We start from the raw sequence: 14893 nt of genomic DNA, 5'->3' as shown, positions 1-14893 counted from the left end.
AAAGGTAACAGCTGTACAAATAAATATTTAATTACACACTACAATGAAGAGTATTTAAAAATATAGGGTGCTATCAAAGCAAACAAGTGGGAACCCAATGGAGTCTGGCCTGTCAGGGAAATTACAGTGAAGTAGAAGAGCAGAAGCACTGGTAGCTGATAGGTTGAGGAAGGACGTTTCTGTGAGAGGGGACAGCCCATGGAAAAGCCACCATGTACAAAGGTGCCAGATGAGACCCAAGAGAGGCAGCAGCCCCAAAGTCCTGTTGATGCATCCTTGGTAATATTTTTGGTTGTGTCCCCATCCACTCCCTCCCTCCTTGATCTCCTTATGACTTGGTTCCCTATAGCCCCAATAGCTATGAATTTCCTTCTGGATACTATGTATCTCTTTCTTCAGCCCTCTTTGCCATGTCCACATGGACACCTTTCACTTCTATCCCTCTTGCATTTTCAGAAAAAATCTCACATGTAGTCATTAAGTCTGGGGCAGTGCACAGCTCTGACAGGTGTCCCTGCTTTCCAGCTTTGACTTCCCAGGACACTGCATATTGGAGAGAAACAATTTATTATTGGCTCGCCATCTCCACCTCCTTCAGAAAACCCTCCCAGTAGTTCTGAACAATGCACACTTCTCTCTTTGATCTACAAAACTTACTGTACGCACCTTCCTTGTGGCACTCAATTACACTGAATTGAGCATTTGCTCAACACATACTTAGTGATTTCCTACTGAGTGAAATGTAATTAACTGACATAAGATCAGGTCCCTGCTCACACAGAAGTGAATAGAAAGGAAAGTGGCTGAGGGAGAAATTACTTAACATCTCTGAGTCTCAATTTTCTCTTGGGAATAAAAGTGTGACTTCCTTTTATAAATACAAATATGTATAGAAAACACTATCAGAGATTATTTCTGAATGGCAGGATTGTGGATGATTATTGTTTTCATACTACATTTATGATTTTGTTTTTATTGGACATATTTTCCCATGAGAAAAAGCACTAAAAATGCTTCCTTTGGGTTAAAAATAATGACTCCATTTCATTTTGTTGTGATCACTAGTGAGGTAAGTTGTGTGCATGGTCAGGGTTAGTCACTTCATCCAAAGTAGAGTCTATGGGCTCTGAGCAGAAAATCTCAGAGACATGGAGATGACACTGGACCACTGCCAGACCTCTTGGAATGCCTGCCTTGGACATCAAAGTCTTTCTCTCCCTCACACCAGCTTCTTTCCTGGGCAGAGATATGGTAGAGGGTGTCTCTTAGCTTCCCTGCCCCAAAGGAGCCACTCCTAAATCCCAGGGTTAGCCCATCATAGTGAGGCTAGGGGTAAGAGGTTACAATCAGCACTCTCCCCATAACAAGGTCAGCATATAGGCAAAAGCAGTTTCTTTTCCCAATTGATAAAAGAGCAGAAGAAGGAGGTGAGAGGGAAAGAGCAACAATTCTGGAGAGATAAAATAATAGGATTCTGCTACAAAATACAAAATGTCTTGCCAGATGTATGCCCCATTGTAGATGCTCAAAAAATGATGGTGACTATGATCACAAAGATTAAAATCTAGGTGCTGGGCTAAATAAGAATAGGTGAGTGTGACTTAGGTGGCCTCTGCAAATACTGGCTGAATGTGGGAGCTCAGGGGAAGGAAGGCAGAAGGTGAATTCTTGAATGTGGGAGACTGGGGGGTTGAAGAATAAGATTTCAGCAAGGAGAGATGAGGAGAGGGACCAGGGTGACCCTGCTGTGCCAGGGAGATGGGGCAGGTGCTAGAGTACATGGTTTCTAGAAGCTGCAAGACAGAGAAAGAGCCCTAAGCAAAGGTCAGAACAGGAAGTTTGATTTAATATTATTCTCATACCATTTGGGGGTCTCAATATTGCCTAACAAAAACAATGAATGTCCTACGGGAGAGGATATTGCTGTATATTTCTTCTGCATCCACTTTAGTTGCTAAATAAATATCTAACCAAATGGAATTGACAGTGACTTCTTGGTAGTTTACACAGGACACATCACTCAACAGGTGACAGAGCTTTGCCTCTCAGGGCCCTTCTTTCCTTCGTTCCTCTACACCCACACAGCAGACAGACCAACTGTCGTGGTGACTTGAGTCTATGAATCTGGGGGAAGCCACTTTCACCAACGCCCTGGGTCGGTTGAGAAACTTTCTAAACCTGAGTCCTGAGGCAAAAATGTGGGAGAGTTATTTAAAAAAACATTTCGGGGATCCCTGGGTGGCGCAGCAGTTTGGCGCCTGCCTTTGGCCCAGGGCGCGATCCTGGAGACCCGGGATCGAATCCCACATCGGGCTCCCGGTGCATGGAGCCTGCTTCTCCCTCTGCCTGTGTCTCTGCCCCCCCCCTCTCTCTCTCTCTGTGACTATCATAAAGAAATAAAAATTAGAAAAAAAAAAACATTTCGACCATCTCATCTATGTCTATTGTTTTAACACCAACAAAACCATGAAATCTGGCAATTACTCCTTAAAAAAAAAATCAAGTTGTAAGCCAGTGTGAGGAGGGAATGCTTTCCTTCTCCACATGGGGAGGGAAACAAATTAGTGCTAGGTGCTGGACTCTCTCTGTGCCCTTTTACTAGCTACTTCTTGCAGAAGCTCACACAGTATGACACAGGAACTCACTGATGAATTAGGTAGAACAAACTGGGTATGCTCAGCTCCAGGCCTTCATTGCTAAGTGGGGAAGAGAAATGTCCTTTATCAGGGGTCCCTGGGGAGCCCCCCCAACACACACACACACACACACACACACACACACCCAGCAGGTAGAGATTCTCTGAAGGTTATCTGGCCACAGGCAAAGCACTTGATTCTTTAAGAACAGCAGATGTGAGTGGGCAGAGGGCTGTGAGCAGCATAGACAGAAAGAGGGTAACTCACCAGTCCATTCAGAACATCATCAAAAAATGTTGCTTCTTGATGTCAGCAGTCTCCACAGCTACTCTCAAACAGGCAACATTTGGGAACTGGAAGTTCCTAGACAGCACATAATCCTTCTAAGGGAGGAGGTAAACAGCCACCACTAAGTTAAATACTACTTTCTTTTTTTTTTTTTTTAAGATTTAATTTATTTATTCATGAGAGACACACACAGAGAGAGACATAGGCAGAGGGAGAAACCAGCTCCCTCCGGGGAGCCTAAGGCAGAACTCGATCCCAGGACCCCAGGATCACGACCTGAGCCAAAGGCATATGTTCAACCATGGAGCCACCCAGGTGCCCCAAGCACTACTTTCTGAAGGCATGCCTTCCAGAGGAATCCATAATGTTCATCACACCAAGAGTTCAGGTGGGGAAAGAAAAACAACCAGTACTCTCAGGGAGTATGAAAATGATGTAAAAACTATTAAATACCCAAGCTGGAGTGAAATCTAAGAGGTGAGGATATAATCTCTCTTATGGAGAAAAAAATAGAATAAATTGCTTTGATGTACACTTAAGCCCATCAGGAAATGGGGTCAGTTTCCCATGAAGAACAGATAGGAGCCTTTCAAGGAAATCTAGGATTTCAGGCAGCAAGATCTGATTTTACCGTAGGGTGTTTAACCTTCACAGAGCATAAGAAAGTCATGTCCATGGCAAATATTAACATAATTATAATCTAAAAGTTCCAAGTGCTAGGAAGGTCTGACCCAGAGATGCTTATATTATAATATTGATTATATTATAAAATAAAGGCCCACAAAGTGCCAAGGTTCATCAATTCTGCCCCATCACATCCTGGGAAAAGCTCAAAGGAGGAAGTGCTCTCTTGCTGGCCTCCATTTAATTCTTAGGACTAGGTGAGAGCGCACTTGGAATGTGACCCAGGTACTATACAAGCACTTCCCATAGTCCCACCCCCAAACCTTTCAAGCACCATGAGCACCATTATGCCTCCCATTTTACAGGTGAGGAAAGCGAGTCTCAGAGAGGTCAAGCAATTTACTGGCAGGGAAGCAGTGAATCCAGTTTCACACCAAGACCTTTTGATACCAAACAAAGCCCTTTCACCAATGGCTCTTCCCCCTGCTGAAATCACCAACCACTTAGGACACTCTTTGTCTTTAAGTAACTTCTCCCAGTCTAATAGCAAGTGAATTTTCATGGGTTACAGGAATCCTAGCTCCAGGTCCTATCTACAGATGCCTTACAACCATTTCTGGGGGAAAAAAATAGCTGATTTAAGGAGAATCAGGAAAATTTGCTGGTAAAAGTACAGTGAAAATAGACATGTATTAGTCTCTTAGAGTCATGAATTCCAAACATAGGTAGTCTTTTAAAGCAGAAAGCACTATGGGCCTAAAGTCAAAGAGGCTGGGTTTCCAGCAGATTCCACCAGCAACAGTGACCTTAGGTGAGCTGCCAACTTCCCATGCCTAATATTAAAAGGAAGAGAGAAAGAGAAAGAAAAAAATCCTGTTTTATTGGATTATTTGGAAAATTAATGATAACATTATACATGAAATAATTTTGTAAGCTGAAAAACCCTATACAAATGGAGGATTTAATTATAATCATTTTAACTCAGCTATTTGGCTGGGATCTTACAGAGAATGTGAATCATCAGATTAAAAAAAAAAAAAAAAACCACTGAGCTGCGGTATGGCATAATGCTTAAGGACAAAGCCCCGGACTCAGAATAACTAGGTTCAAATTCTGGTTCTCTCGCTTAACTTGCTGTGTGATCTAGAGCAGGTTACTTACCCTCTCTGTACCTCAGTTTTCTTATCTGGAAAATGGGGATAATAATTCATGCCTACCTCATAGTGTTCCCTGAAGACTGAGGGAGTTAAAATACCTAAAGTACTTGAAATGGTTCTTGGCATACAGGATGCTTGATGTGTTAATCATTACAACACTATTATGATTTTCATCAAGGAGGCAAAATATGGACAGGGATTTAGTAGCCTGTACCACAGAACAAAAAAAAACTCTTGCAGCAGACATGCTATTCCTTTCACAAGGAGCCTGGAAAAAGGACTGCATTTTTAACTCTCTGGGATCATCTTCTGGAGAGAAAGGTAAATCCTCATGCTCCCAGTGAATCCATGCTCCCCCAGCCACCCTCCTTCATATGCAGAAAAACATAACAGGCACCACTCAAGGTCCTCCTTTTTCTCCATTGCTCTCCCATCTCATAAAAACGAGCCTTATTCCAGGGTGAAGCCCCAGTTTAAGAAGCCAGGACAGCCAGGGCAAGTCCATGGAGAGAGAAGAGCAGCTACAGAATGTCTAGCTCTCCTCCTCCTGTGCCCATCTTAATCCTCCCCACCCTTCAAGGTTCCCATCATATCCCACTTCCTCCTGAAAGACCTCTCCTTCTCAGCATTCTGCATCTATAATTGCCAACTCTGTACTCACTGGGTGTATAATTATTTCACAAGTGCCTATTTTATTGGCCCTAAAAGGTAAACTCCCCAAGGGCTAGTCATAGTGCTCCTAGATTCTCCACAGTGCTTAGCACAGTGCTAGAGACACCATATATGTGCCATAAATAATTTGGATAGAGGTTTAATCCACTGGAAGGAGCCCAGATTCTATGTGAACTGGTCAGATGCCAGCTAGTTCTGAGCCTCTACTCCTCCTCCGCAAGCCCAGGGCAAATGCTGCTACAGATCACAGCATTCTCTCCCAGGGATCCTGGAAGAAACCTCAGATTCCTTCTCAACACTGTACCGCAGGTAGCCAATACCAATTGACAGGAAAAATGAACCCATTTTGCCATCTCTGCTCCCTAGGCACTTCCTTAACAAAGTCTCCATTGCAAGAGGACTTAACCACTATTGTCATAACTATTGCACTCCGTGGAACAGAGCTGTTGGTTTGTCTGCTTCTATTAGACCAGTGGCTTTCAAACTTTTGAGCATGAGCCTGATAAAACCCAAATCAGCAAAAGCAGAACTGAAGCTAAAGCTTCCTAAAACAGTACTCATTTCGTTAATGTAACGTACTCTGAAATGTCCTATTATATTCTATCTAGAAATGCTGGTCCTGACTGCTGCACTGTGGGATGGAGAGATAGATCAACAGGGACCTAAATATATATAATGTCAGCTCCATAGAGGTAATGTTAGCAGTGAGAGCGGATATAACTCTGAAATCTCAATCCTTTACTACCCTAAAAGCTTATTTCTTCCTCACATAAAACCTAAACAAGTGTGGACTGGCATGTGGCTTCCACAGTGCAGTGATAAAGGGAGATTCCAGGCTGTTCCGGGCTGTATGTATCTTGCAGTATCCTCAACGCGTGATTTCTACACTACCATGTTCAGAATCCTAGCAATCCTGCCTGAGAAGTTTTTTAAGGGCCAAGCTGTTAAGTGTCACTTGTAAGTGACATTCATTGTTTCCAATCTCATTCCATTGGCTAATATTTAGTCACCTGGCCTCACTTAACTCCAAAGAACTGGGAAATGTAGTCTAACCAAGATACCAAGAAGAGATGAAAACAGATTTTCTGATCAGCTAGCAATCTCTACCATAGATCTGCCATTTGAAAAACACTCCAGGCAAGGACCTCGCCTTATTCACCCTTACATCTCTAGTGAGTAGCAAAATATTTGGTTCACAGTAAGTGCATAGAAAATGTATGATCAGGGCGCCTGGGTGGCTCAGTTGGTTAAGTATCTGCTTTTGGCTCAGGTCAGGATCCTGGGACAGGGATCCAGAGTCACGATGGAGGCCAGGAGGAGGCCCAGGCAGCTGGCTCCTGCTCAGCAGGGAGTCTGCTTCTTCCTCTCCCTCTGCCTGCCCCCCTCGTGTTCTCTCTCTCAAATAAATAAATAAAAATCATTTTTAATTTTTTTTTATTTTTTTTTTATTTATGATAGTTACAGAGAGAGAGAGAGAGGCAGAGACACAGGCAGAGGGAGAAGCAGACTCCATGCACTGGGAGCCCGATGTGGTATTCGATCCCGGGTCTCCAGGATCGTGCCCTGGGCCAAAGGCAGGCGTCAAACCACTGCGCCACCCAGGGATCCCTAAAATCATTTTTAAAAAATGTATGATCAGTGAAAGAATGGGGAACATGATAGATCCTAGCCAGAGCTCCAGGAGTGTTACACTTCATGATTAGGCATCATGATTCTCTCCAAATACACACCTGTGCAAATTCCCTTCCCCACCCAAAGCAGAGCTGAGCCCCAAAATCTGGATTAGGGCAGGTGGGAAAGATTCCATAAAAACTGTCTTAGTGTTGTCCTTTCCATTTAGGGACTACACAGCCACCACTCTTCCAATCACATGCCTGTTGAAATGGAACACAGTGGAAAAATTAAGAGCACAGGCTTTTGAGGCAGATAAATCATGGTGGGGCCTTTCTCTGGCTACTTAATTACAGCAGAACTCTCACTGAGCACTCACTGCGTACAAGACAAGGTGCTAAGCATTTTCCACGTTGGCACATGGAGATACATGTGTGTTCATCCCATCTCCCCAATTATACTTCAAGATAGTGGAAATAATATACACTTGAGTCAAAATACCGATTTCCAACATCTAGGTTCAAATGCCACATCCCAACTTAATAGTTTGTGTGAGGTTCACCAAGATACTGCCTCGGACTCAATTTCCTTATCTGTAAAATGGGGTCAGAGGTCCAATCACAAAGGGCTGCTGGACATAAAAACCTGCTATCTATAAAGAACTATGCCTGGCACCTAACAGGTTCTTCAAAAAGTGAGAATTTCCCTCCTCCATCTCTCCTGAAGGGCGAGCGTAATGTTTGATTCCTGGGCACCAACACTGTATCTGCACAAAATAAACATAAAATAATAAGTGTGAGATGAAACACTTTGAATGACAACTTTACTGTTAAAAAACAAAAATAAAAAACACAAACCCTGTCTTGGTCTTTGGAAGTTCTTTTTATCTCCTCTCCCCCTTCCCACACTTCATTACTCTTCTCTCTTTGGGTAATGTGAACTTTTTTTTTTTTTTGTACTCAGAAATTTTAAATGGCTAACAGAGCACCTCAGGATTCTTTCCTCCAGCCATTATCCTTCTCTTTTAAGTTGTGCTCAGCAAGATTATTTGGATACTGGAGCTAAAAACGGTCAGATTACAAGTGGAGGTCCCTGAAATGTAACATTCCCCATTGCAGGATTCTGGAATTACACCAAGCACCAGGGAGGGGCTGCTCTTCCCCAAAGAGCTCACTGTTCTGAAAAAAAGCCTTTGTTTTAAGGCTTGCAAAACCGCACTGTGGAATCTCCCATCTGGGTCCCCAGCACTGGCCTGGGTACTGCTCAGTTCGGGAGTGTCTACAAGTGCCCTGTAAAATAAAATACTCAAGTGTCTTAAAATATTATAAAAATTGCTGCTCTCTCAGTCTTGGTTCCTATCTTAGAGCATAATGATCATTGTTTAGAAGCCAAATTTTGTGATTTCTCCAGCAAACCTCTGATAATGACAGTAAGCTAACACGCTGTGTGCTTACTAGGTCCATGGCACTGTTAGGTGTTTCTGTTCATTGTCCCCTTTAATTCCCACAAAAACCTAGTAAGTCAAACAGTACTCTTATCCTCATTTTTCAGAGAGAAACTGAGGCTCAGAAGTTCAAGGAATTTTGCCCAAGTTCACACAGCAGGCAAGCAGCATCGCCCTAGTTCAAACCCTAGTCTGTCAGGGTCCAAATCCCATTCCATTTCTGTTCCTCCACAATACCTCTTTAAATGGCTATAAAGGAAGGTCATTTCTGCATAGCAATACTAGAGAAAATAAACAGCTTGAACTGGTTGATCTTTTAAGGTCCCTTCCCCCCTTAAAAAAAATCTATGGTTCTGTGGAGAGAAGGGGGAAAAAAGGAAATGTAAGGGGCCAAACATTATGAGGCTTGGCTTATCAGTATTTAATAACAGCTTTTGGATCAAAACCCTACGGAACCTTATTTATGGACAGACAGTTACTGTTAAGCAGAGCCTTTTTATACAACCTTTTCATCTGAGGATGTTGTAGCCTTCTACTGCCTTTCTATTAGTGAGAGATGGGGTGTGAAATTTGCTGGCCCTGCCAAGATTATCCCATTAAATTATCTGCCCTCTTCCAGTGTAATTCACTCAGGGGCAACAGTTTGAGACTCGGGCCGGTGGATGTTCATGCCTGGGCGCTCTGAGGGGAAGTGTGAAGGAAAAAGTTCAGGTGGTGGGAGCATCCCAATGACATAACATCAATCCACGTTTCACTGCCTTACCAAAATAAAGTGGATGCCACAATTATCCCATTCCTAAACAAACTGAAAACCCCAACCGAGCTTACTGCAACAAAGAGAGAGCCTTTTTACTGCTGTTTATTTTTATTTTGTATTCGTTAGCTTTTTAGATATTCCTGGCATGCAAGTCAGGCTCCGTGTAACAAGCAGCTGCATTTAGTTAAGGATTTCGAAGAGTTTTCCCCACCCTCCCCATCCCCTGACATCCCCTCCCCCTCAACTCCAGAGAACTTTCTCAGACTCCTAGAAGACTATTCCTTTCTCTTCAGGGCGTCTCCAGAACAGTTTCTCCTGTCACACCTCCAGGGAATTGGGAAGGCCAGGTTGAGGCCCTGTTGTTAGAGAAGGCCTCAGAGATTTGAGTGTTTCCTAGCTGGGGCTGGATTTGCCAGTCTGGTCTACATAGGGACCTGGAAACTGGCAAGCCAGCTCTCCCGCTCAAGAGTACTCTCATAAATCACTCTGCTCAGCCTACAACCCCAGTTGTACACCAAGATGCAAATACAAAGGCACTTCATCAAAATGTATCTCATCACTGGTTGGAAAGAACTGCCAGACACACTCCCCAAACCGCATCAAAGTTGCAGTTCAGTACAACAGTGTAATTCCTCCTGTCAGAGGTGCAGACCACCAAAGGCCCCTTGAAACCCAGAGTTGCAGCAAGACTGGCTCAGAGAACTCCAGCACAGAAAGAAAAATTGAAATTGGCTGTCTCTGATCATTTCTTGTAACCCCTAGATATAGCTAAGAAAACATCCCATTGCTCTTGGAAAACATGGGGAAATGGCACCTTTAGCCCAGACATAGTATAAATTTTTAAGACTTAAACCAGGAGAGACTGTGTAAGGCAGCAGTGAAGAGCATGAACTCTTACAGGGTTTGGAAGCCCAGCAATGCCATGTCACCTTAAGAAAGTAACTTCTCTGTGTCTACATTAAAATGAGCTAATTATGCCATCCCCCTCATAGATCTGTGGGGAGGATTCAGTGAACTAATATTTGCAAACTGCTCAGAATGGTCACTGGCCCATTGTAAGGATTACCCAAGTGTTTGTTAAATCAATTGTATAAACAGGCATTTCAGAATGCTTGGATTCAGGGAAATACATACTTAGTTGAGGCCAAAGGACTTGGCACCATTCTTTAGCTTCTCCTAAGCCCAGTAAAAACTGGCCTGGTGGTGGGGGGGTGGGGGGAGGGAGGGATTGGAAAGTGAGGAGAGGTAGAGGCTCCAGGAATTGTGCAGATCTATCTAGGCTCAGGCCCAGGACCCAACACCAGCCCTCAAGCCCCAGCAACCTACCCCGGAAGGCAACTTACTGCCCCAGGCATCAAACCCTCCAAATCAATGGTTTCTATCTTTTGGGGATTGCTGTTTTTTCAGAATATCAGATTATAGTTAGAAATATACAAGCACAAAAATGCAGAGAAATTTTTGTATATTATTTCGGGGGGGTTGCATATCCTTGGTTTCAGGTACCCCAACTTAAGACCCTCTCAGCTGGCTGCTTTTCTCTAGTACTTGACATACACGGTTTCATTTTAAATCTCTTTTAACACTCTGGTAAGGTTCAGAAAAATGGAGTGACCATCCCAGCGCATGGCAGAGAAAAGATTCAAACTCATGTCTGTTAAACTCCAATGCTCATAACCATTAAGCTCTACGGTTAACTTTACTATACTCCAGTCATACTAAAAGTTGGAGCAAGAGAGGGAAAAAGTCCTTGAAAGTATGTCACGTTACGTTTTTACTAAGAAAAGCAAATATTACGCCACAGTTTTACATGCAACCAAGAAAGTTATTCTCCATTCATTCAACAAAAATGTATGGACCACTTACTGTATAGATGTGTACACATATGTCATTTATATGTAGACATACGTTTACATTAATACACATATAGGCTACAAAGCATTCCATTCTACATAGGATACTGTATAAAATTTTCAAAAATATTCAAAATGGGCTATGTGGTCTCCAGCAAACCACAGCCAAAATGGATACTAATGGATGCAAGTGACACACCACTTATAAACTTTAAAGTCTAATTTGAGGGCTGTGCTCAGCAGGCAGGAGATGGAGAAAGGAAAATGCAGACCAAGTTTGAGTTTTTTAAAAAGACTCCTAAGTAAATATCAGAAAAATAGTCCCAGCATCCGAGTAGCAAAACAGCCTACCAGGTATGCTGAATCAATATTGAGGATTAAATATTTCCAACACTGTGCCAGAGGCAGCTAGACCAAACCCTTTGTCTATTGAGCCTCTGTGTGGCTCCCCTAGGGAGGATTTTTAGGCATCTCCAATAAAGTTGGGGCTGGCTAATTTGGCTTTCAGTGTTTTCACCAGGAAAGCTGACAGTCTTATTACCCTCAAGAGACTCCTATTCTAAAAGTGGACAGGACAGACACCTATTAAAATGGCACTGGAAGGTTTATGAAATGACAGCAAACACAGTAGCAGGCCACCTTCCTCTGAGTCTAAGAGGCAAACCACACAATCTCCAGGATTCTGAGAAAGGCCCAGGTGGGTTCCTAAGGCCCTGACTCTGGGTACACAGTATTAATGGCTTCTGCTTCCCAGAAAGGTTTAGTGCTAGATTGGTAGGAGGTAGATGAGGAGATCAACATTGCATAGGCCAGAAAAAGTAAATGTAAAGGTTTGCTTCTCTTGGCCAACAAAATAATTAAAAAAAAAAAAAAGGGACAAATTATTGAGCATTTTTTAAAATAAGTAACTGAAATCTATCTCCCCCTTAAGCTGATTTCTTGAGCCACTGGTTGGGTTACGTTAAGAATTCTGAATCAGACAAGAAACTAAATCGGAGTTCCACCGGAAAACTTGCCCCCAGAGAAAAGATCAAGGATTCAGAAAAATGGAAAGGGATTTATAAGATGACAAGTAAGACAATAATAACAGATTTGACCTCACTATTGACTTGTTTGGAATAGGCAATACTCTTTTTTTCTCTCTCTCTTTTAATTTCAAAAGCCTGTAGACAGTTAAACAAGACAGAATTTGCCTGACTGCTGATAACAAAATTGTCTTACACTCAGCAAAATCATTGCACGGACATTCATTTAAAGGCAGGTGACCGAAGAAAGGTTCGCTCCTCCCCACTCTCACCCTCATGATCCAAAAGCAGCCACTGTTGAAAGGCTGCGCAGAAGTAAAAGAAGTCGAGAGAGGAAATAATCAAATTCATCAAGGACTCAAGCTAGGAGCCCTCCCCTGATTATCTCCACTTCAATTTGCTGGGCAACTTGACTTAAGAAGGATGTTTCTTCCATGGTTTAGTCAGTATTGCCCAGTTTTTACTTTTCACCCAGGTGTTGTGGCTTGGGGCCAGATGTTTGGCATCCCCGATGGAAGCAAACATCCACGAGATCAAGCTGTTTACATTTCATTAGTATTTTTCATCAGGAAGGTGCACTCCCTGCTGATGTACATCTTAATCACAATTAGGAGCTGTATTTACCCTGAGGAATCTCCAGATTACCATGACCTCACCACGGGATCAATCTTAGAATCTCTCTCAGAAAATGTGGTTCTCACTTCCCCAAACCCAACTCTAAGAAATCAACATTTCTTAGCTGGCAACTTCCTTCCAGAGTGCGTCCCTACAACGAAAACCACCAGCCAGATCTTAAAAACTAACTCTGTTAACCACAGTCTACGCAGTGAATAGATCTTTTCCCCTCAACTGCTAAATAGCCCAAAGTCTTTTCTTTTCCAAAGCACAGACTAACTTAAAAAAAAAAGAAGAAAGAAAGAAAGAAAGAAAGAAAGAAAGAAAGAAAGAAAGAAAGAAAGACAGAAAGACAGAAAGAAAGAAAGAAAGAAATGAAAGATGCATGATAAAAGAGCAGGAACCTATTTATCTGCACCGGTTTGGGCAGGGAGGGCTGAGCCCAGGGACTCCAGCACCCCCTCAAGGGATGCATGTTAAAAGTGAGGCCCAAGACCCCGGAGACTTTAATCAACTTTCCCCCTCCAACCTCCAAAGAATGAACCGGTTGTCTCCGCAGGCGCAGCCGGGCTCTTCCCTCTCATTGTGTACCGGCTTAGACGCAGCAAGGATCCGAGCTTCCCGCAGCGACCTGAGGCGCTCGGGCTTTCGGTGGAGTCTTTCTCTAACTGTTGCAATTGTCTTTGGAGATCACCAAAATCAAGCATGCATTAGATGGCTGCCCCCCGCCCGCCCCCGGCTTGTGTGTAACACACGCGCACACACACGCACACGCACGTGCACGCTCGGAGCACTCGGAGCTGCAGGCCGCCTCTGACAGCACGTTTTGCACAAAGTGGCGGCGACGGGGGCAGCGCGCACGTTGGGGCCTGCGGCGTGAGCCTCCAGAGGCAGGAGGGCCGGGGCGGTGGATCCGGGAGGCCGCCGGGGCCTCGGGAGGCCGGGGCTTTTGTTCGCGTCGGTGCGCGGCCAGCCTGGGCTCTCGCACGCACCGCCGCGGGCACCGACTGGCTCCCGGACCGCGCCTCCCCGGACGGCGGCCCCGCAGACGCGCCTGAGCACGGGTCAGGGCGCTGGCGGGGTCCGCGAGACGCAGCGGGACGGACGGCACGGGAGGGCCCCCCCACCCGCGCCCGCGCCCGCGCCCGCGGGGCCCCTCCACGCCTCCTGTCATCGCTGACAACCGCGGCGGGGCGCCGAGGAGGGCGCCCCCGGGCGCACCCCCGGGCAAACGGGCGCCCGCGGTGGCGCTGGCGAGCCCCGCGACGGCTCCGGGCCCGGAGCGGGCGGACGCGCTCCTACCTTGGGCAGCGGCCCCGCGCGCAGCCAGCAGCAGCAGCAGCAGCAGCAGCAGCGCGGCCGGCAGCAGCGCCAGGAGCGGCGGGGGCGCCCCGCGGCGGCGCGGCCGGTGCATTCCTCCTCTCGCGGCGGCGGCGGCGGCGGCGGCGGCTCCCAGGCCGCGCGCAGAACATCCACGGGCTCCGCCCGGGGTCCCGGCCTCCTCGTTCCGGGCGCTGTCCCCGCAGGGTGCCGGGGGACTCTGCAAAGTTCTTTGTCCCCCTAACCTGCTCCCTCGCTCCGCCCGGCCGCCTCTGGACCCCGCCCGCGCGGGTCGCTCCCCGGCCCTGCGGCCGGTCAGTCCCGGCTGTCGGGTCGCGCTGGCCGAGGGCGGGTCCCCCCGGCCCGGCCCGGCCCGGCCCGGCCTCTCCGAAGAGCGCGCCCTCCGCCCGGGGGCTGCCGTCCCGGGGCTCCCTCGGCGGCGGCGGCGGCGGCGGCGGCGGCGGCGGCTCCTCCCGCTCGGCGCGCTCGCTCTCTGGCTCTCAGCCTCCCTCAACTTGTCACTTTGCACCAACTCTCCAGCCCCGCGCCCGAGCCCGACCAATGGCAGGCGCGAGCCCAGGCCGGCGACCCAGCGCCCTCTGCTGCCGTCTCTCGACACCCGCACCCTCCCGACTTCCAGAACGTCCCCCCCAACCCACGCCCCTCCCCCCACCGCGCCTCACACCCCGCGGGCGAACCCGGGGGGCCCTCTGACGGGGAGGGAAGTCGAGGCTCAGGGAGACTTGCCCCGACTCGCAAACCAGGCTGATGGCTCCCCCGGGAGACCCCGGTTCTAGCCGTCCCCGCTCTGCCCCTGGTAGCTGTGGGCTTCTGGATAATAGGACGTTTATTGATATCACACGGTTTCCCTTTTGATTTCCTCTTTGACCCAAG

The 14893-nt window shown here is 46.4% G+C and overlaps 1 protein-coding gene across 1 annotated transcript in view; it reads right to left on the bottom strand.

Moving 5' to 3' along the window:
- ROR1 (receptor tyrosine kinase like orphan receptor 1) overlaps positions 1 to 14508 on the bottom strand; it is a 400073-nt gene extending 385565 nt beyond the window's left edge. Inside the window, exon 1 of the mRNA XM_055307141.1 lies at positions 13982 to 14508. Within this exon, the coding sequence (XP_055163116.1) occupies positions 13982 to 14093 (112 nt within the window). The 5' untranslated portion in view covers positions 14094 to 14508. The remainder of the gene's footprint in view (positions 1 to 13981) is intronic.
- Between the last annotated feature and the right edge of the window lie 385 nt (positions 14509 to 14893).

The sequence above is a fragment of the Nyctereutes procyonoides genome, unplaced genomic scaffold (assembly GCF_905146905.1).
Source record: "Nyctereutes procyonoides isolate TBG_1078 unplaced genomic scaffold, NYPRO_anot_genome, whole genome shotgun sequence".
Classification (NCBI taxonomy): Eukaryota; Metazoa; Chordata; class Mammalia; order Carnivora; family Canidae; genus Nyctereutes; species Nyctereutes procyonoides.
The sequence above is the reverse complement of the archived record's forward strand: the minus strand, read 5'-3'. Positions and strand labels throughout refer to the sequence as shown.